At 37.9% G+C, this 22,247-nt stretch overlaps 1 protein-coding gene across 1 annotated transcript in view; it reads right to left on the bottom strand.

The window, feature by feature from the left end:
- large1 (LARGE xylosyl- and glucuronyltransferase 1) overlaps window positions 1-22,247 on the bottom strand; it is a 118,092-nt gene that overhangs the window by 26,534 nt on the left and 69,311 nt on the right. Inside the window, exons 5-6 of the mRNA XM_087787418.1 lie at window positions 18,880-19,003; window positions 18,590-18,761 (exon numbers count right to left, since the gene is read on the bottom strand). Coding sequence (XP_087643544.1) covers window positions 18,590-18,761; window positions 18,880-19,003 — 296 coding nt within the window. The remainder of the gene's footprint in view (window positions 1-18,589; window positions 18,762-18,879; window positions 19,004-22,247) is intronic.

Raw genomic sequence — 22,247 nt, 5'->3', positions numbered from 1 at the left:
GTTTTCTTTGATAGCATGAGTCACAAACATCGAGTTAGAAAGCAAAAAGGCGTAAAAACCTTTAAATTCCAGTTCAGCTTCAGTGTGTTTCCCTCTTTGTTGCAAAGCAAATCTTAGCAGCAGCTGTTTGGCCGACACAGGAGTGCAACATATATATTGTCTCAGTTGATAAAGAGATAATTGAGTCATTTTCTTCCCTCCTCTCTGGATCGTCTGCTCAGATAAAGAAGTTGAAAAAAAGGCTCAGCGACGGACACTTCAGGGTCAAGTAGTTCAAGCGACAGCCGCAGAAACCTAATCCCGTCATAAAGTCGGCTTTTATGTCCGAGTCGACGGCAAACTGAGCGCGAAGTTAAACAGAAATGGCATCACAAAGGCTGTAAATTGAATTCAGCCCCCATACACATTTTTGAAGATGAACAGAGAGGAAAGGAGGTGGGGAGAAATAAAGGGAAGATGTAGGAGATAAAAGGGAGGGACTGTGCAAGTGAGGATGGATGGACGGGGCTGTAGGGCGAGAGATTATGGACGGTGAGCCGGGAAGATCTAAAGGTCGAGGAGATGGGCTTTTGAGAGGAGATAGAAGCCTGGAGAGCAGGCGCGGAGGTGGCAGCTTTAATGAAGGCTGTAAGGAAGATTAATGAGAGACTATTGGAGCAGGCGGAACCTTTCGGAAAAAGACTGCAAAACAAAGATCTGCCATCAAGGTGACGACTGAAGGGAACAATTAGACAAATAAAACACAGCTTCTTCAGTGAGAGCTTCCCTTCCAGGGTCATTCATCTTTGTTTTGGAGATGCCAGTTGCCTTAATTTCATTTTCCATTGCTCATCCTTCATCTTTACATTCCACTTATTTCCCACCATGAAGGTTAATTATTCTTATTACACCAATAAAACTCTGTGATCGAATACATTTAACGCCATTTTAATTACGCAGTAATTCATGAAACGGTTCTGTCTCACTTTGAATCGCTTCATGGGCAGTTTGAAAAGATTGGAGAAACCTCATAAGTGCTTAGTTTGATTTGTTTCCCCGCTTAATGTCTTTAATTGGAATTTATTACAGGCCGATGCCGATGAGTGTTGCTGATAAATACACATGGTCAGCCCAAATGGCCAAACAAATGGCTGGCTAGTTAGGGCCGCTTGGCTTTAGAACTGTTGTTGGCCCAGCTGTCTTGCTAAGTCCACTGAGAAAGTTATCATCTGCCTGTTTGTCTCTCAGCGAGATCATTTAAAAACTTTTTATTTAAGTAAACTTTCTGGAAAGTGGAAAGTTTGGTGATGAGCTGCAGTTTCATCTGGACTTGATAAGGTTTTGTGGCGCACAAGACTCTGGCCGTTACTAAAGTGCTTCTTACAGTACTAGCAAACAATAAGAAGACCTTTACTAAACACAGCATGGAATCAGTTAATAAAATAAATCAACTTTCATGTGACAAGGGTGACATCATGTGTTTTCTTTCCACAATGTTTTAGCTTTGCTAGATAAAGCCCAATATGTGTGTCTGGGGCTAACACTGCCATTTATTAGATTGACAACAGCGTGGAGATGTTGCGCTTAAGATCGGTAAAGACATGATAAGTTGGGAATGAACTCAAGGTCATGGTCTCGTGGTAAGTCAGTCTGTAATATTCTCAAGGAAACCCAGACTTTCTCTCGCCACTGCAACCTTAGCAAACAATCCTTAAGAGACTTAAATTCATTTTAAGTTTCGAGACCCAAAGGGGTTTCAGTTTGTTATCAATTGTTTAAGAAGCATTTAACCTTTGTGTTGTCTCTGGCTCAAAGTGAACAACCTGCACCACTGCATATGCATTTATGAAAGCCAGGGAGGTCGTTCACCTTGACCCAGAGACATTGATCACCTTAACCCTTAGATAACACAAGGGATACCACAAACACATTTGTTTTCAGGCCTCCTGGTCACCTTGACCCTGAGATAACACAAGAGAGACCACAAACACTTTTGTTTTCAGGCCTCTGGGTCACCTTGACCCTATGATAAGGTAAGTGTTAATAAGAGTAAAATAAAATCCCTAAGTCATCAGGAGACATTTCTTTATTGTAAGGTTGTCAAAAGCCATCAATACTGATTCTATATTAAATGTATTAATTTATGCTGAAACATGACCCTTATTATTATAGTTCCAGTTTCTTTTTGAGTATAATTTTTTCATTTCCAACATTAAATCCTTAAGGTATTGAAAATTGTGAGCTGAACATTTTGATATCGTCGTGACAACCCTACTTATCCACTACTTTTCCAGAGCAGTTAGAAACATTTTTCCTGATTATTATCCCCTGGTTATCAGTAGTTTCGATCTGATGAAGCTTCATGAAGCAGTGTCATTATTTTCAGAGTCCACTAGATGGCGGCCTCTGCACTATTTTCCTTTGTTTTGACGACTGTTTAAATGAAACATCATTTTTAAACTGCCACCTACTGACCTCTAAACAACATGACATTGTTTCATGAAGCTTCATGAATAATAACTAATAATCACCAGTTATCAGATACTCTTTTTAATTTTAAAACCAATTCCAAGTCACATTATTGATCACACCTGGAACTAATTTAACAAGAAATCAGGATTTAGGTTCATTGCAAAAATAACTAAACAGGTTTAATGAGTTATTATTATTTTGTTTTACAGTGTTATGCCAGAGTGAATGAACTATGGCCTATATTCCAAACCCCTTTCTATATATAGATATATTCTCTTGTAAATAATTCAAATTTATACCCTTATTTTATTAAAACAAACATCCCAGGGGTCCAATATCATTTCAAAATGAAATGAGTAGGATGAGGTGCATTATAGAAGCATCTGTCGTTTATTCCAGAGAGGCTTCTAAAGAAGACAAACAGTTGAAATCCAACCCTGTGCGACCGTCTGAGGAACTCCCAGAGCATAACGGCAGGTCAGTCCATCAACCGCGTCCGCACCAGTGTTGACCCAAATGATCGGAACAGTGACACGTGAAGAGCAAACGAGTCAATCAGCACAAGAGAATAGTTTTCTCTCGTCATGTTGCACAGAGAACAATTGTGACTCCCATTGTTTTATACAGGAGAAATTGCAGCAAGAACGAAGAGTGGGATACAGCCTGGAATAATAAATCAATTGGAAAAAAAGAAGAATTTAAATGGTAAGTGTAGGAGAGAAAACTAAATACTCCACTGTACTCCCACTGCAAACATTACAAGCAAGCCTTTAGTTGACAGCGTTGGGCATAAGCCGAGAGAATTTTCACCACCTCTGTCTTCACCTGGACGCTTATCGCTCGCTTGCTCACAGCGCACACTCTTTACTTTAAAAAGAAAGTCGCTCATAAACCGATACCTGCATAAGACAGACACAAATATCTTTAATCAACATTTAATCCCTCTCATGCGGCTCTAGCGAGCGGAACGCTTTCCGAAAGTGTAACCTGACGTCGCATTGGCCGTTGATAGCAGCAGTATCCAAGAAATTGATTCATTTCAAGCGGACAATTTTTAATTTGTTTTTCTACGCTTAAAAATTAGGTTTGATTGACGTCCGATGAGCGGTCGTCTCATAACAAGCTGTTATAAAAATGCTGTTCTGATACCCAAGAGAAGGAGCTTTTATTTCTGATGTTTTGTTCCAACAGCCAACCTTGGTCAAAGTCTGCACGTAAAAGTCTGCCTGCCTCCTTTTAGCTATTCCCAAGTGTATCCAATAGTCTTAGCATCTGCTTCCAGGTCACGCCTCCATATGTTCGTTAGTTCTTCACGTGAGGGATCCACTATAGTGGTAGCATACATATTATTCATTCCTTCTTATTTTAGTCCCTTATGGGTGTTGCAGGGGGGCTGGAGCCGATTCTAGCTATTCAGGCAAGAGGCGGGGGAAACCCTGGACAGGACGCAAGTGTGTTGCAGGGGACAGAGACATACAACCATTCTCATACACACATAACACACTTATTATATACTGTATGAGTGAAAACACTCTGCAGCTAAATGTGGACAAAACTGAAACTCTGGTGATTGCTCCTGATGATAAGGTTCCAGGGTTGAGTCGCTACTTGGGTGACTTAGGTCAGTCTGTCAAACTGAGCCTGAGAAACCTGGGTGTTGTATTTGATAAAGACATGTCTCTTGTTCAACACTGCAGAAAACTGAACAGAAACTGTTTCCTTCAACTGAGAAAAATCTCTAAACTTAGGAAAATGTTGTCACAACATGATCTGGAGCTTGTAATCCATGCATTTGTTTCTTCTCGTCTGGACTATTGTAACAGTTTATTTTCATGTCTTAACAAGAAGGATCTGTCTCGCCTGCAGTTGATTCAGAACTCTGCAGCGAGAATTCTAACCGCTCTAGTAGAAGAACTCACATTTCTCCGATCCTTAAAACTCTTCACTGGCTTCCAGTTTCTTTCAGGATCAACTTTAAAATTCTGGTTCTTACTTTCATAGCTATTCATGGTCAGGCTCCTCCTTACATCACTGATCTGATCCAGCCTTACACCCCAGCTCGGGCTCTGAGGTCTGTGGATCAGAATCTACTTATGGTTCCACACACACGGTTCAGGACCAGAGGAGAGAAATCCTTCTAGGCTGTTGCTCCTTAGCTTTGGAATGATCTTCCTCTCTCTTTGCGCTTGATGGAGTCTACTGACTCCTTTAAGAAACATCTTAAGACATTTTTATTTGTTCAGGCTTTTCCTTGATTTTCTGGAACTCCTGTTGTGTTATCAGTTTTATCTTGCCCTTTAAAATATATACTTATTTTTATATATATATATATATACTTAATACTATTGAATATTGTTTTGATTGTTTAAGCGCTTTGTGACCCTGGTCTGGAAAAGCACTATACAAATAAAAATTACTTACTTACTTACTTACACACCTACGGACAATTCCCTCGAGTTCTCAATCGACTTCTGAATGCTTTTGTACTGTGGGTCCACTCAGAAAGTTTCAGGAGAGAAGATACAGGAGTACCATTACAACATTTTTGAATACTTAAGGAACATGATATTTATACCAAGATATTATTTTTGTTTAACTTTTCCCAATTTATTACTGTTTGTTTTATTCCCCAATCCTCAGTCCCACAAAAATACCAGTAAATAGTCCTTTAAAATAGTCCTTATTTACGACATCTTCTTGCTTTGACAGACTTGGAGCTGCTTAGTAAAGATTAAAGAAAGAGCCACTCTGAGGTTTTCATCTTAATCCAACTTCAAAACCGTCTTTATATTGGCCAGACAACATCAAACATTGTGTAACCAAAACACTGGAATAGGAGTTTCCGTCATCAGACCTGCACTCCAGTTACAAAACCTGGGACGGTGATGAGAAGTGAAAGAAGGAGCAACAGAAGAGCACGGGCCTGGAATATGTACATTAACTCAAAGAGGTATCAACAGAAGTGGACAAAGGCTGTATCTGAGCATCTTCAGCTCAGTGAGTTGTGTTACGAGGGCCTGAGGATGCAAAGAGTAATTTTTCCACGACTCATTTTTCTGGACCGGACCATGAAGAAAATTAAAGAGCATTACAGTACAGGTATGCACTATTGAAACTTGTTTCTTTTTAATACACACACACACACACATTTCCCTTATAGTTAAGTTCACTCTGCTACATCTTGTAAACATGTCTTTAAATGAAAGACAAAAAATATTTTGGAGCAAGCGACCTTTTTATTTAAAAAGTCCAGCCACCTTCTTTCAGACTCTCCCCTCAAACCACGCCTCCAGAGCTTTGTTTGTAACTCTGAAGCTCATACGATCATTTCAATGGGTTGATTAAAATTATGAGACACTATTCGCACACTACCTTTTTTAAAAATGAGTCTCAGAGCACTTTATTAATTGATTAAAATAAAGGCATCAAGGACATTTTCTGCTGCCTATCAAAAATGCTCCAGGAAAACGTCGACTGTCTCACACATTTAAAAGACTTAAAAAACATTTAAGTACAGCCTCCCTCCGTCGAGCGATGCCCTCCCATGTGATGAAAACGAGCAGAATGGATGGGTGAGCATGATTGATGTGATAATAAAACACTATGTCAGCTTTTTAAAATGACATTAACACATTGACCTTCACAGAGTAACTGAATTTAACCATTCACAATGGGAAGAAGTCGAGTGCATCGGCCTGCGCAGTCTTCTGGCAGCTTTACGACACACACAGTCAGAGATCTATGACGGCCCAAAAAAATAAAAATCAATTCAAATCTGTTAAAAATAATTGACATTATTGTATTGTCAAGGCTGACACCGTGACTATTGAACTAACATGAATAAATAAATGTGTTGTTGTAATAAACGTCTCACCAACCCTCACACAACACTCGCAGCATGAAGGCAGCAGTTCTTAAATTAGCTGTGAAAAGGGTACCAAGGAGATCAGTGGGAGTTCTTTTTTCTGCCGAGTCAGAAACTTAAAAAAAAAAAAAGTGTGGCAAGGTCAGCAGACCTGACATCCCTCTACTGCCTCCACTTCGTCATCTTCCCACCATAGAAGCCTTTATGTTCAAGACAAGGAGGAACAGCCTTCAGTCATCGCGGAAAGACTAGAAATGGCAGCGACTCTCCTCTTGGCTGTTATCAACCATTAAAATGAAAAGCAGCTTAAATTATTATATTTGAAACTGATGATGTCCTTAAGAGAGTCGTCTGTTCTCTCCTCTAATCTTAGGCTGAAGAGTCTGATGCTACAGGGTTCAGTATACGAACCACTCAATAAAACAACAGCACAGAAGGAAAGGCTGATTTGATAAGTTGACTAAAGATTATTGGTTTAACTATTCTAACAGATTAGCAGAAGATAGTTGGTGATGTTAAAATTAGTTAAAACACTAACATGGCTTCATGAAATTCTTGAAATTAAATTAGCTGTCGTTGGTGGTTGACCCTTGTTGCCAGTAGAAAAAGCAGTGAGGTACGTTAAATAGTTTTTTATTAATTCATTTAAAAAAAGCCTGTGACTTAAATACAAAAAAGTACAAGACAAACCGGAGTCAATCAAGATGAACTTTCTACACGTTTCTATCTTCTCAACAAACTCAATTCCCTCTAAACACAAAAATGACAAATACTATTAACATTAGAAGCGTCAGTGAAGTTTAAATAAAAAAGAGTTTGATATCCTTGTTTACATTGACTGTTATTCTCAAACACCATGTATACTTTTCTGCTACATCCTCGGAAGGATTAGAGTGTCAGAGAAAATTTGGGTTGTGTATCTGCAGCAAATAATGGATTTGTGTTTATGTAGGAGCAGTTTTTTTTTTACTCCTTAATTCAAACAACTACTAGTCCTTTGTTGCCAATTGTTTGTTTTCTTATCGCGAGTAGTTTCTAGGATGACAAGAAGCTTCGTGGAGCCTGTTAGCATACCGTCATGAAGACCAAACCCAGATGTGTGTTTTGGTGTATTTATATGCTGATGTCAATCATACCAGACAGAAACAGATACTAGCTTCTACTCTGCTTGTGTCAGACATTAATATTTTACTGCTTTAAAACATTTATTTTAGAAGAAAAATATGCTCTGAGTGAAAAAGAGTTAGCACCCTTTCAGATTTTTTTTTTTTTTGCATGTTGGTCACACGCCGAGTTATTATTACTTATTTGTTCCTGCATTTCTTTAGATCTCGAAGCTTTTCAGGATCCTTCGATCTACTTTACTTTATCAGACAGGTTCCATTCCAGTAATTATTGTTTGAAAACACGTGTAGCATTATTTAGGTCTGGATTTGGCTGGATTCATGAACTCAAGTGTGATCAATAATCTGGAAAATAGTGAACTAGTGGGTTGAGTTTTATCAAATTTTATGAACCACAGATATTTACATGTTAATCCTTGCTCTTGTCTTAAAGCAAAGCTTGGTTTTATCTGTCTGAGGAATGTCTAAGGAAGTCACAAAAATACACAACACCGGTTCAATCAAATAAAGAAAAATTCATCTTGGTTTGCTTTATCTAACACCATCTGTTCTGTTTTACTTGTGTTTTTAATTTGTTCCCGTCTCTGGGATAATTATTTACTTACACCCAGGTGTTAAAATGCTGTGAAAATGGGACATTTTGCTCGAGAAAGAGTAAAATTGTTGCGACTTTAAATATAATCTGAGGTTTCTTATCCATCTGAGTTGAAAGCATTAGGTCAAATTCCTAACCTGACATAAATCATTTAAAAATACATTTTTGAACATGTATTTTTTGTAGTTCACATTTGCTTTCTTTAGAAATCCACTCGTAAGTCATTTATTGCCTTTAAAAAGATGACAATCAATAGATTAAGAGACACATTAACTGTTAACGACATTCTCATTAGCATGTATATTAGGAGGAAAAGATACTTTATTTATATTCTATGATGATCACAGGCTATTGTCAGTCGACTCATTAGTGGCAATGAATCAATTATCCGTCCTGCAGGACAAAGTTAATGAGTATAGAAGGTAAATCTGACCCTCATGATAACTCATCAATATCAGGGTGAGACATGATCACAGATTACCTAAAATGTGTCGCAAATGTAATCGTAACTCGTGAATAAAAAGACAAGTGGTAGTATTCAGCAGCTACGTTGCTACTTTCCCCTTCGAGTCAGTGCGATGTTTTGAAAACGTGCAGATATTCAGTTCGGTTGGATCTGACACAGCTGGGTCACGATCTATGGAATGTTAACTTCAGCCTCAGCTTACGGCTGATGGTCAATAACTGCAGCTGCCAATCAAAATGACGCAGGACTCGAGTCTTTCCACCTCTCGACTCATTGCGGCGGTTTCTTGCCACCGCGTGGATGAGCGAGAGATAATGAGCGCCGAGATGAAGAATGAAATGTCAGTGTAGCACATCTGTAAAGCAAACCCCGTTGAGTCCTCCTGCAATATGAGCTTTTCTCTCTGCCACCGGAGTCACGATGGAACATCCGACCACGGCTGAAATTGACTTTAATTTCCAATTATCCACAACAGTGGTGAACAATTTCACAGCATTTCTATTTAGAAGATGATTGCAGGTGGAACATCCAGTAAAACAATCGCTTTTTCTGGTTAGTCACATACCGAGCGCTGAGGTGGGTGCAGTCGATTTCACATTTTCAGTGTCTTCATATGGTTTACGTTGCTCTGCTGTCAGAGAAAATGGAGCGTTCAAGAACAAATGTGATTGATTCCTGCAACAAACATCAGTCTGGAATAATGGTGTACAGGAACAATAATAGATGTTTGTATATTTGGGCTCAGAAGTTGGAACTGTATAAAGACACAATAATGAAAAAAATAATAGAGAAATAATTAGCCAGTTTGACAAACTTAACCTCAACATATACTGTATTTTGTTCTTCTTCTATAAAAATGAGATAAAGAGGCCTAAAACTGTTTTCACATTACACAACAAACTTCTCTTAAACGTCTAAATTTAAACATGTCCAACCTGAATGAGATTCTTTTAGTCTCGCCAACATTATGCCATACAAAAATCTCACCTTTTTCCTCTGTTATTCTTATTGTTCTTATTATCTATCCAACTTTTCCAGTCGCATATCCCAGAAGCCCTTTACTGTCACTGGTTATTACATAACATCCTTCAACACAGTATCGATTCATTATTGAGGTGAATAAAGTAGAAGCAGGAAATATTCCATCATTATAACCTTGAATAGACGGTAAGTTAAACAATATATTAAAGCCTCTTAACACGTCTGTTTTGGAAGCTTTAAGTCATCAAGTGTCACCATCTTCTTAAGTAGTGTCTAAACCTTCTCACAAATCACTTTGTGAGGAGCACAGAGCTTCTACTCGACTTCGAGGTCATTCAAATCTGCTTTGTTTTAAATGAGTATTCGTGAATATGCTGCTGCATGACATCAATAGCAAAGTATCTCCATCTCTACTTGCTGCAGCGATTCTGTTATGAGCCAGCAGGAAACTTCAGCACCACGGACAGTTACTTATCACAGAGAAATGACAGAATTTCAGGGAAAAAACACTTTTATACAGCATGGAACACCACAGCTTTAATAAGATGACCTTAAAGAATGATGTAAAAACGATCATGACACACAAAAAGTGGATTTTTCTTTATAATAGTAAAATTCCTTGTCTGTTGACCTGGCCATGGGTGAACCATAATTTCAATACGAAAACAAGAAACAGAGAATATGGCCTTGATCCTTATTGAGTAACAACCCAAATAGTCAAAATAAGCCTCCATTTTAACCATTATTTAAAACATGTAATATGTCTTCATATGAAAGAGTTAAACTCCGAGTGCAGATGTGATGATGAGATGAAGCCCTGTGAGGACGTCACAGCTTGAGGACCAATAGAAATACTGGTTATTAGACATACATCGATCCCACGACCATCAAAAAATATATTTCTTTTACACAAATGCACAAAGAAATTATAGCTCTGAAGGTGAATTCTTATTTTGTGCTTTTCAACCATAATATTGCCTGCTATAAATATTTAAATAAATACATAATTAAATAAACAAACAAACAATGGTTTTCTGTAATGATTGTCTCATATATTTTACATAATAAAAAAAAATGTGTATGCAAGGAAAAGATAGATGTGAGAAAAAACAAACAACTTTTGTACAAGAAGAGTGGAACATACTTTGAAAGCTTTACAAAATGTTGCTTGACAAGAAAATCCACAATTAGATTCATGCACAGGTTCAAGTACAAAGTCTGACATTTCTAAATGTAATGGTTCATTTATATAAATGCAACACTTCTCGTATTAACCTTGAGTCACACAAGGAGAAAGTCAAATGGTCTCCTTATAAAGTCATGTGGTTTTCTTCGAATGATGCAGACGTCAAGAGCTCACCCGGCTCTGCTTCCACCGTAATATCCTCAGCACCAGACTAAAACCATGTTTTGCTTTTTGTCTTCAAATATCTCAAAAAATGTCTTCGGACACGGAGAAGTAAAAACTCTTGACTGAAGACGATACTAATTAAAACCCTCATGTCAGTGACATCAAAGAGAAACTTTGAGACAAACTGTATCTTTCTGTCACACTCCTGATAAAAGTCCATCGCCCACACATGAGGTGAATTCGGGTGTGGGGGAAGGTGGGAAGAGAACTTGTTAAGTCAAGAACACGAGCCAGAAAACCTGCAGCTCCGCTCATCAGTCGGGTAATAAAAGAAGCTTTATGAAAGGAAAGTGTTTGCAAACGGACAAGGCAGGTCACCGTGTTTGAATTCTGAAGCATGCTGGGATATTAAATAACGCTGGCAACCTCCTTGGAAAACTTTGGCTCAGCTATAGCAGCATATGTTCACAGCTAATGCTTCTAGAAATCAGCCTCGCACTGAGCTAGCAGCCGACAGAATTCCCTCAGCTATAATTGCTACGCTGTGAAAACCATGACACATGCACTTTTATTTTTATATTTGAAGCAAGCTGTGCTTTTCTGCATGGAAGACAAACATGTTGGAGCTTCACGCTCTAATTATTCCGCATCGTGTCTCTGGATAACAATGTGAAACCGTTGTGTTTCCTCTCATTAAGAAAGAGACAGATGTCTTAAAGACTTAAATACATCTCAGAGACAATACTTGTCACTATGCTTCATGATTCCATCATTAAAACAAGCATTTGTACAGAAAACACACTGATCTGGTTTTATGGATGATGGTTATTAAGTGAACACTTTAATCTGAAACCTTTAACAATACACAACACTTTCATTTTTTCCCCTCATATATAATTAAATGATTTAATTTGGAACTATACTAACTCATGCAGTCGACCTCTCTAGCTGTTATTTTAGTGCTGTTCTTCACCATGTTACCTCATCATCTGCAGAATCTGTGCACATCATGTCACCACCAAACTACTCCACAGCAGTGGGTCAGATACTTTAGTACTGAGATACTTCTTGTAAGTAAAAAAAATTGAGACAACAACACAACATGAACCTTGAGCTCATTCTTTAAAGGTACATGCAGTATTTTACCGTTGCCGCAACAGAAGAGCATTACAAAAATGAAGAAAGATTTACTCAGGAGGAAGATAATATTCACACAAACACAATACTATTTAAATCATGGCATTTCAATGAAAGGAGGTTCACAAGAAAAAGAAAATGTAGCAACAAACGTCTTCAGAGATGACATGATGACATAGTTTTGTTTTGATTAAAAATAGCGAGTTGAAAGCATAGCTAAACGTTTCAGGAAGTTACACGTTTAATAAAATAAGCAATATATTTTGGGAATTGTTGCGAACATGCACAGCCTGCCATATTTGTAGTCTTTGTTGCTCAGGCAAATTAACACTCAGTACAAATTGAATTGTAACTAAATCAACCATGATTAATAAAAACATTCAAATGTCGTTTTAACGTGAAGTGACTCTATATGTTGAATAGAAGAGAAGCAAAATACTGAAATATGTCGATGTGAAAGTGTTGAAAAAATATTACACATAACATTTCTACTTGTGTATTTGCTATTACCTAAAATCATGGGTCTCCAATTTTATTTTTGTCGTCTACTTCTATGTTCCGCTGGTTGGTTTTGTGCTAGAGAGCAGGTGAGCAGCTGCTGGGCTGCAAACTCGGATTTTTTCAATTATTGATACGTATTCTTCTGGGGTATAGGAAGTCCCCACAGAGTCTCTTCAAGGTGTGTGGTGTAGAACTCTCAGTCGAAAGAAATATAGTGTTGTTTGGATTGCTGATAATTTCATTTATTTCATAGTTGTCATTTCGCTTCATTTTCCTTCCTTTTTTGTCTGTGGACTACCTGGTGTTGTGTTAACCACCTCGGTGACCCCTTGGGATTTCTCTTTCTTTCATTTTCAGTTTCATCATTCTTCTAGTACCACTGATCCACTGGACAAGTAATGTAGATAAGAAGGAAAGTAAAAGGTGAGATATATGAATATCATCTCCGCCACGTCATTGAGGCAAGTGGATATTCTTTTCTTGGACTGTGACTGTGGATCGTATTATTTCAAGACTCTCCCTGCACATTTTACTTTTCTCCATCGTGACTGCTTCTGCTCAGGATCCTTGTAAACTCAGTAAATTCAAGTTGAAGTTAAGTTGCTTTCACTTTTGGGTCAGACTAGTCACCGGTAATCACGTGAAATTGCAGTAAAAGTGAAGCCGGTGAGGAAGAGCTGGGTTGCGAAGAAGGTTTGGAATAGAAATGCAAGTGAAGAAATCATTGGATTATAGCTAAAAAAGTTGGCACACAAGACAAGAAAAGGTGAGATTTTGTCGTCACCCTGGTGATTTATGCTTCTTAACCTGAGACTGTGCTGAGCGCGTTGACATATATACGTCCTGGCATATATGAATAGGTAAAATACACATGTCATGATGATGAATTCGGCAAGCAGGACAAGGTGAGTCTCGGCGTGGAATACTCTGGTGCATGATTTAATAGAAACATGGTTCGTGAATGAGAAATGGCCGGCACGGCTACAGAGATCCAGGGAGAATAATGAGTTCAAATACATTACAACGCACTCCTTCATCTCATACATGCCTCTACATTACAACGCCTGACCTCAACCTGCCGGCCTTCGGCGCAGCGACACACAACCTCGGCGGCCTCTCAGATTTGTCAAAGTGGCACGGGTCATGGATTGCTCTCCCAGGAGGGGGCAAGCAAGTGGGAATGAAGTTAAAATGAAAAATGAGGTCTTGAATGGTGCTCTAATTTCCCCCGGGCTTCCCACCCCGACTCCCAGAATATCTGATGATTAGAATCCCATGAATTACCCACATTATCCATGGTCCCCCAAAATAGATATACAAACGGTCACTGGATCTCTGAGGGAAATGGCAGGAGCTCGTGATTGGCAGACGGGGAGGCAAAAAACAAACAAGACGTTTTACCCCCTTAAAACACTACCACCATAAAAAACAAGGTGTCTGTCAACAAAATCTTTTGGGCAGAACCAGACCCTTTATATATGCAATTAATTGATATTTTGAAAAAAGTCCAGACGAAATTTGGCAACAATAATGCCAACAACTGCACTTCATTGGAAATAGTTGCAGCATATTTTAATCTAGAAAGCAAACAAACATTCAAAAATGCAGTAAAAAGCCACCGATAATATTCATACATAATAAGGAAGTTTTCTTTCTTTATTCAACTGTTGTGTTTTTTCCAACCTTCTATTTAGAATCCACAATTCTCCTCCATGGTTCGACCTTTCTACTGTAAACCTTTTAAAACTTGATCAACCTCAAAATTTGAAAACATCGTTCAAAGTTGAAAAGGAAATATGGTTTCCCAGTTGGGGGTTTAAGTATTGGTGGTCATGTTCAAGAGATGAAGCTTGGGATGGGTGGATGCAGCAGTCTTCATAGGGTAATAGGCAATAAACCAAAATTGAAAAAAAAAAAAAAAAAAAATATCCCGTTCAATCATGAATCAAAAATGAATGTTGGTTGGTTTCATTAAATTTACACTTTCGCATATCGCACAAGGCAAAAATCTCTTTTCAAAGTTGAATCCTGCACAGTCACTGTTTTCTTTTGCGATCATGATTATGAATCAATCTTTAGTTTAAAATAAATACATAAATGTCACCAGATATTTTCAAATACAATTTTACTCATCATGTGTTCACATTTTTAAGACTCTTAGGATTAGATTGAAGACATTTTAATGCCAACTAAGGCCTTATTTTTTAGATGAATGATTTAAATGCATTTGAATATACTTTTTTAGTAATGAAGCCGAGAATCTTCATGAAGCAGTGTCGTGTTGTTTAGAGGTCAGTAGGTGGCGCCATCAGTTTAAAAATGATGTTTCATTAGAACAGTTCTTCAAAACAAAGTAAAATAGTCCAGAGACCGCCATCTAGCGGACCCTGAAAATGGGAAGAACCAGGAAGCATTCAAGAGAACATGTCTCCGTATTGGCCAAGATATATATGTATATGGCCTGGGAGAGGTTTCTTAAGAGAAATATCTTGGCCCCAGATGCTGCCCTTGGATAAGTGGGGAAAGGCACTATAAAGTCACATTTTGTCATTAATTAATTTGTCATTATATCATAGTATTATTTCCTTGTCCCATTTTAAACATTTCCAAGAAGTTTCACATCAAGTTACTCTTGACTGGTATCAGACGACACAAGCTTGAGTGAGGAAGGAAGGAAAATCCATACAGCCGTCAAAATCTATATGTATGCTAAGATGTGAGTTTGCGTGGGCAGCTGAGAGTGATGGAGAGTTGACAGTTCATCATCGGGGTCCTTCAGAGTGTCAAATACAGCATATGCAATCCGCACAACAAAACACTCCCCCTCGTGAAGATGACTCACGGCCTGTCAATACCTTACCTAACTGCTGAGAAGTGGGTGTGAAATCGAGTTGTGCCGTTTCTATTTCCAACACGAAGTCGTGACACAAAGATTACAAAGTGTGTTGATAGCGAGGTCGTGGATCTTGATTTAGAAGACAAAGAAACCCACATGAGACCCTGGCGAGAATGGTTACTCAACTCTTATCGATTATTGTTGTGTTCGGTGGGTCGATTACATTATTTCTGTCTATTCCTCAGGAGGAGTTTTCTGTGATCAGGAGACATAATATGAAAATATTAACAAATGGATCCACAAATCTTTTTGATGGATGCCTTCTTCGTCTCTTTGTGTGTTGTGCAAGCGAGTTCTGGGATATTTCCTTCCGTACCATCATGAATGGTATTGCAAATGATAACCCAGGGATCTAAATGTATAGATGGAATGAATAGGGCAATTATATAGAGACCTTTATGAGCGTAATAAATGAGATGATGAAGAGTTCCTCTAAATTAAATGGTAATTTCTGGATTTACATTTTAATATTTCGGTGTAACTCTTTTCATAACCCGCTAGCAACAGTCAATCAATGTCCTTATTAGCATAATACACTTTCTAATGGGATTTCACTTAGTTTCTACTTTTATTGATTATTTCTGAAAAAAGTATTATTTTTTTTATAACTTAAGATTGTGTTTCTTTACTGACCCACAATTTCTTCTTAAAGTGTATCTAGGCAATTTGAAGTCGAGCGACGCCAGTGGACTAAAGTGGTAATGTTCAGCCCGACGGGAGACCACATTTCCCATGAGCACTTGCTAAACGTCGCAAACATCATGTCCCGGTTTGCAGCAGTTGGATGAAATTTCTGTTTCCAGACTTCCATTGTCTGAATGAAGGATGGATAACGATGAGGTAATGAATCAGATTGTGGATAATGAAATCTGATACGTGTTATGACGGCTTTGATAATAACATAACTTTAACTTTGTTGTTGTACTGTAATACAAAACAAAACACCACAACCAACGCGATATGTAGCATGTTCACACCATCCTCAAGAACTTTTACAGTGGAAAAAAAAAAAAAAATCACACAAAACACCTGAAGTCACAGTATACGAGTCATTCAACTAGTTTTAAGTTGATGTGTCATCACAATTATTAGTTATTTTAGTACAAAAATATTAAGATACCCAATATACCTAGAGCTGCTTTAAGAGAGGGTTTAAAACAAATATATTCCGTTCCACTATATGTAGCACACAGCACTATATGTGGGAAGCAATATTTGCTTTTATATATATGTAAATGATAAATACTATTTTCATCAGAGCTTATAAAGATGGCATTAAAAGAGTGGATTGTGCTCTTCTTCAGTAGGTTTGGCGCCTCAGTATTAACAACATCAATAAAGTTAATTGTTGTACTTACAGTAAACTGAATCCACACTTGTACATGCAGTATATATCGACTGACTTTACAGCGCAGTTATCCATTTGTGTTTTGTAAAAGTGCATAGATTCTTCAGATAAATTACAGTTTTATCATCCAACGCCCGCTCAAGCACATGGATTAAGTTAAAGGCTTGATAAAATAAGAGCGGCTGAGGTGGAGTGCGAGACTGGATCAGCTCATTTGATAAAAGGCAAGAGTAATGTTTATGTGTCGTGACTTTCGTGAGAGCTGGAACACAGACGCGGTTGAGTCGGTGGTAGTCGAGCCACATTGAAGTCAACTGTTAATTAAGATTGATCCCGACCACAACAGCAGCACCAGCAAATCTTTGAAGTGACTCACCACTTCTCCATCACTCACTCGCAGAGATAAAGCTTATTGTCTGTGGCCTTGACTCTTCCCTTCTTCATTCATCTACAGCTGCATATTTGTTTCCCCCTTACTTATCAAATTCCAATTTTTTATTTTCCAAATCCATAGAGAAACACAAAGAGCCTTGACATCCACAATTACATTAGTTGATCGTTTAATACTGAATATTTAATTCTGCTATTTCACGCTATTCAGAAAAAATCTAAAGGAATTATAAGCTTATTTTTATAATATAACAAACAAAATGATCAGCCTCTGATCTCTTAAAGACTTTCTCTACGAGAGTCACAGACGTTCTTGTTGAACAACATCATGTTAGATTGATCAAAGTGAAGCTGCAGAATGAAAGCAACTGATGCCGTGTGATCAACGATCTCCTTGAAGATCACTCATAAATACAAAGTCACATGATTTGTTAATTTGTAATTTGTAAACAAAATGCTTTTATTTAAAAAATGTAACAAGAATTTGTGCGTGTGTTGCGCAGCTGCGACACAAATTCATATGAAGCTCAGGCGATCAGACCTTGATCTTCAAATCATCATCACTACTCAGTGCTTTTAGTTACTAATTCAGTTTTATTCTTGTTAAACTCCATTTTAAGATGTTTCAAATAAGCCCTTGATCGTCTGTAAATAAAGCATTAGCGTTAACAACCCTGTATGTAAAATATAAACATTTACACCGGAGCTCGTCTGCACTTATTTAAACATAAGTATGTGATCCATGTCAGAAATGTTTAAATAAACGAATATAAACTGTAAATCCAGTTTAAATTCATGTATTAATTTTTTTTTTCAGATCACGGAAAGAAAAATCAAGGACTCATTGAATATGATTTAAATATGTAGATTAGGACGTGGAAAGGGACAAACAAGGCTTCGATTAATTCCACGTTGATTGGGATGTACGAAGGAAAAGAGCTTTTATTGTGTGTATGCGCAGATTCATACATCTGGATATTTTTGTACGTGCACCTTTTTCTGGATTTGAGTCTACGTCTATTTAGTAGAAGATCCACAAACTTCTTTGTACATGAGGCCCCAGGTGTTTAAAGCATTCTTTGGACCAGATATAGATAGATCTACAATAATTACAATTATAATAATGAATATGATACTTTGTGTCAGTTTTATGTTCTTACAATGTTATAATATTGAAGATACAGTTGTGTTTATTTGCATTAAAACTTATTAAACTGTGAATTACTGAGTAAAATGATTATCTCTAACTGATCTATTAAAAATTAAACTAACCTTGGGGAAATAAAGGAGTGATCAGTGAAGTAAATTGATGCTAATATTACCTAATCATGCAAAGAGAACAATCTCTTGAGCTTCAGAGTTGCACTCCCAGGAGAGCAACACAATATTATTTCACTCAAACGTTTGGAGAAAACACTGACTCGTGTGATGCTTATCATAGTTTTCGTTCATTGTATCATGTGTAGATTTTTAGGCGTTGGTACCTTTGAACTTGTGGAAAACAGCCCATAGTTCGGCGATGTCTGTGGCGAACGTGATGTCAGTGTCGAGGACGATGACCCTCTGCAGGTTGGACGGAAGCGTCTTGGTGAGGACAAGCTTCATGAGGCCGTAGATCCCGGAGTAGTGTTTGTTGGGTATCCATGACACCTCAGACTGAAACACACAGCCAGAGAAAAAGACAAGACGTGTCAACTTGATTCTAACTTCAAATGAGCTGACTTCCTAGCATCAACTTCTGGACATCGTGAAAAGCAACATTTTTTTCCCTCACCTTCAATTCGTCTGCGTCATAGAAGTCGACACGAACAGCAGGAACCATCCAGGTGTGGAAAAGTGAAGAGAGGATTTGCTGAGCAATGGAGTCTGTGATGAAATGGAAATGTAGGGGGTTCCGCCTGTGGACACAGCAGCACAGATAAGATTAATGCACTTTACAGACATTTGTTGCTTTAAATTCGATTTAGATGTTTAACACAGTCCACGAGCAGTACAGGCAGAACTTTAGCTATCCTCTTATGACTTTAGAATCTCTCAAAAATATCACAACACAACATATTATTTTCTTATAGGGAAAATCATATAGGAATAAAGAATGTTTTTCGGTATTCAACACAGTCATCGAAATTATAAAAAAGTTTTTAAAATGTGGGACAATACAAGACTTCAAAACGCAGGGTTCAGGACAAGAGTAGAGCAATCCTTCCAGGCTGTTGCTCCTAAGCTTTGGAACGATCTCTCTCTGTGTTTGATGATCTTCTGACTCCTTCAAGAAACATCTTAAGACATTTTTATTTGTTCAGGCTTTTCCTTGATTTTCTGGAATTCCTGTGTAGTTCTCAGTATTATCTTGACTTTTAAAGTATATATTTTATTGAGTAGTGTTTTGATTGTTCGCTTTGTGACCCTGGTCTGGAAAATGCTATATAAATACAAATGACTTACTTACTTACTAACCAACTCATTTTCAAACTCAATCAACACTTCTGCTCCAACACGGCTCTCTCTTTGATCCTGGTTTATATCCTGGTGCTTCGACTTTCCCAAGCAGGTTTCTGTTTTTCTATTTATTCTCCTGTTGTTCCCTCTGTCGTACGCATGTGTTGACCGCTACGTTCTTCTCGATCTTATCATTTACAGCTTTATTTCCTTGAGTTCCTTTTCTGCTGTGTGTTGTGTTCTTGTTTCTCTTGTTTCTGACTTAAAGTTTGTGTTTGTTTCAGATTATCTTGTTTTTTTGTGGACTCTCCAGGCTGTTTACAATTGCTGGATAAAGGTTGAATTCAGAAAGTCTTCCTCTTTTAGTATGGAACACACGTGGTTACACTGTATCAAAATAAGAGGGATAGCATAGAAATAGTGGTCTTCTGCCTCCCTTGTGCCCACTTACCCTTGTACTGATCGAGTTTTCCTCCCCCCTTAAACCTTCACTGAGAAGTCAGTAGTGCAAATGCTAATTTTATCAATCGGTTTGGAGTGAATAAAACATTAAGATGACAGCCAGAACGACAGATATTTTTTTGTATAAAGATTGACCGATTCAATTAAAAATTTAAAAAATGTTTCCCAGAACTAAGAGTACATTTCAATCTGAGGTGAGCAGGTGGTAAGATAATGAATCCATTAAAAAACTAAAAAGTATGGTTGTGAGGGAAAAAAATTGATTTTTATATGGATTTTTGTTTCACCATACTGTAGGATATTCAACTGCCCTGTATCACTTTTTAAATCGTATTTATTTATTATTTTCTTCAAGTCGTATGCATTTTTTTTTATCATGTATACTTTTTGTTCATTTATATTAAATTAAATGTGTATAAAATACCTTTTTTATTTACAATTAAACGTATTATTTATAGTTGGGGTTTTTGTATTTATTTTGGTATTTCAATTAAATCTCCGCCTGCTAGAGGGCAGAAGTCATCACGTCCTCCTCAGCCAAAGGAACTAGAAATCCAGCGAGATCTCTGCATTTACTGAGGACGAGAGGATAGTATACAGCCGTCTCCAGCTGCTTTTGTAGCTGATGATTTTTGGCCAAATTTAGACTTCCAGTTCTATTAATCCAACAGTTTAACAGTCACAAGATGTCACTTAAATCCAGGGTTAAGAAAATTATGTATCGCAATAAACCGTATCATTAGCTAAAAAACATTGTATGATTAGATAAGTGTATTGATACAGCCCTAACATATCGCCTGTTCATCGACTATTCCTTTGAAGCCTCTCTGAGTGAGCGTTTGCTTGAAAAGGCCAGTGGACGGGTCCAGACAATGGGATGAGCAGTTGACGACGAGATAAATACATTAACATTGAGTGACTGAGAGAAAACGACTTTGGAACATTTGACATCATTTACGTCAATACATGGACGAAACAGAGTGAAGGTGCTTGGAGTTCCCAGAGGAAATTAATTTTACAATCCCATCATATTTCCATTATTGAATTGTTTTAAACCCCCCCCCCCACCAAACCATTAGTGATATTGTTTGGTCAATTTGGAAAATATGCTTCAGAGGATTTAATCCAACACGGCAGCACAAGCCGACGATCCATCACAGCAAACGTTCGACCCTGAACTCTGACGCAAGACGAATGAGATCCGACGGAGGAAGCAAAAATAGGTATTCAGGTCGTCCAAATCAGGTGACACAGAAGCGAGGAAGTGAGCACCACAGGAGGTGTCCTCTGCTGAATGAGAATGGGAATAAATGTGTCAGCTGCACTTGCTCAATAAAGCACCGAGGGCAGCGAGCTGTCAGAAATGAAATGAAACTCGGGCTTCATACAAGTTGTCGGCAACAGCAGCAGTACACGCTGAAAAGATCCTCACATCCTGAAGGACAAACGCACATCTCGAGAAGTGTTTCAAGCTTCCTGCGAGGATGATGCCGGCAGGACGTCGTCATCAGCTCAGATACACTCTCTTTGCAAAGAAAGACGTTGACCCCAAACTTTAAACAAAGGCTGGATAGTGTTGTGAAAAAAAACGCTTCATGGTCTGTGACTGGGTTCAGATATCAGAACCTGTCAAGAAAATTGGCTGGTGTTGAGGTCTTTTTAAAGTAAACTTTAGAACACTTTGGACAGACTCGCCAATGTTCGACTTAAATAAACTTGGCCTTGATATTTTGGGCTACACCAAAAAAACCCTATTTTTAAAATTAATTTTAGTGTCACTGACACCTTTTTTTTTTTTAAAGACGGAGCATCTTAAAGAGCCTTGTTATTTTACGACTACACTTTAAGTTTACAGTTTTATACTAAATAAATATTGAAAATGTCCTCCCCTCCTTTGACTCTTTCACTTGTTCCAGCAGAAACTTTATACGACTACCAGTTATATATATATGCTCGACAGCTACTTGCTGCCAGAACGTCTCACTTCCATGCTTAATCTTCCCACGTGAATCTTCATCCCCATTTCTCTTCCAAACTGAGGTGTAAACATGCATATTTAATGGCCAATGTTACAATTAATCTGCAGTAGTCCTCAACATTCTTTAATACATAAAAATGGCTTCCTGGCCTAATCATAAAAATGCATGCCATCTGCAGAAAAAAAATACACATTTACTTCCTGCAAAAGATAATTAAAGTAACTGAGGAGTAAACAACCGTGCTGCATTCAAAGACACCTCA

The sequence above is a fragment of the Callionymus lyra genome, chromosome 3, assembly GCF_982586985.1.
Source record: "Callionymus lyra chromosome 3, fCalLyr1.hap1.1, whole genome shotgun sequence".
Lineage (NCBI taxonomy): Eukaryota > Metazoa > Chordata > Actinopteri > Syngnathiformes > Callionymidae > Callionymus > Callionymus lyra.
Note: the sequence above shows the minus strand (reverse complement) of the source record. Positions and strands in the feature narration are given on the sequence as shown.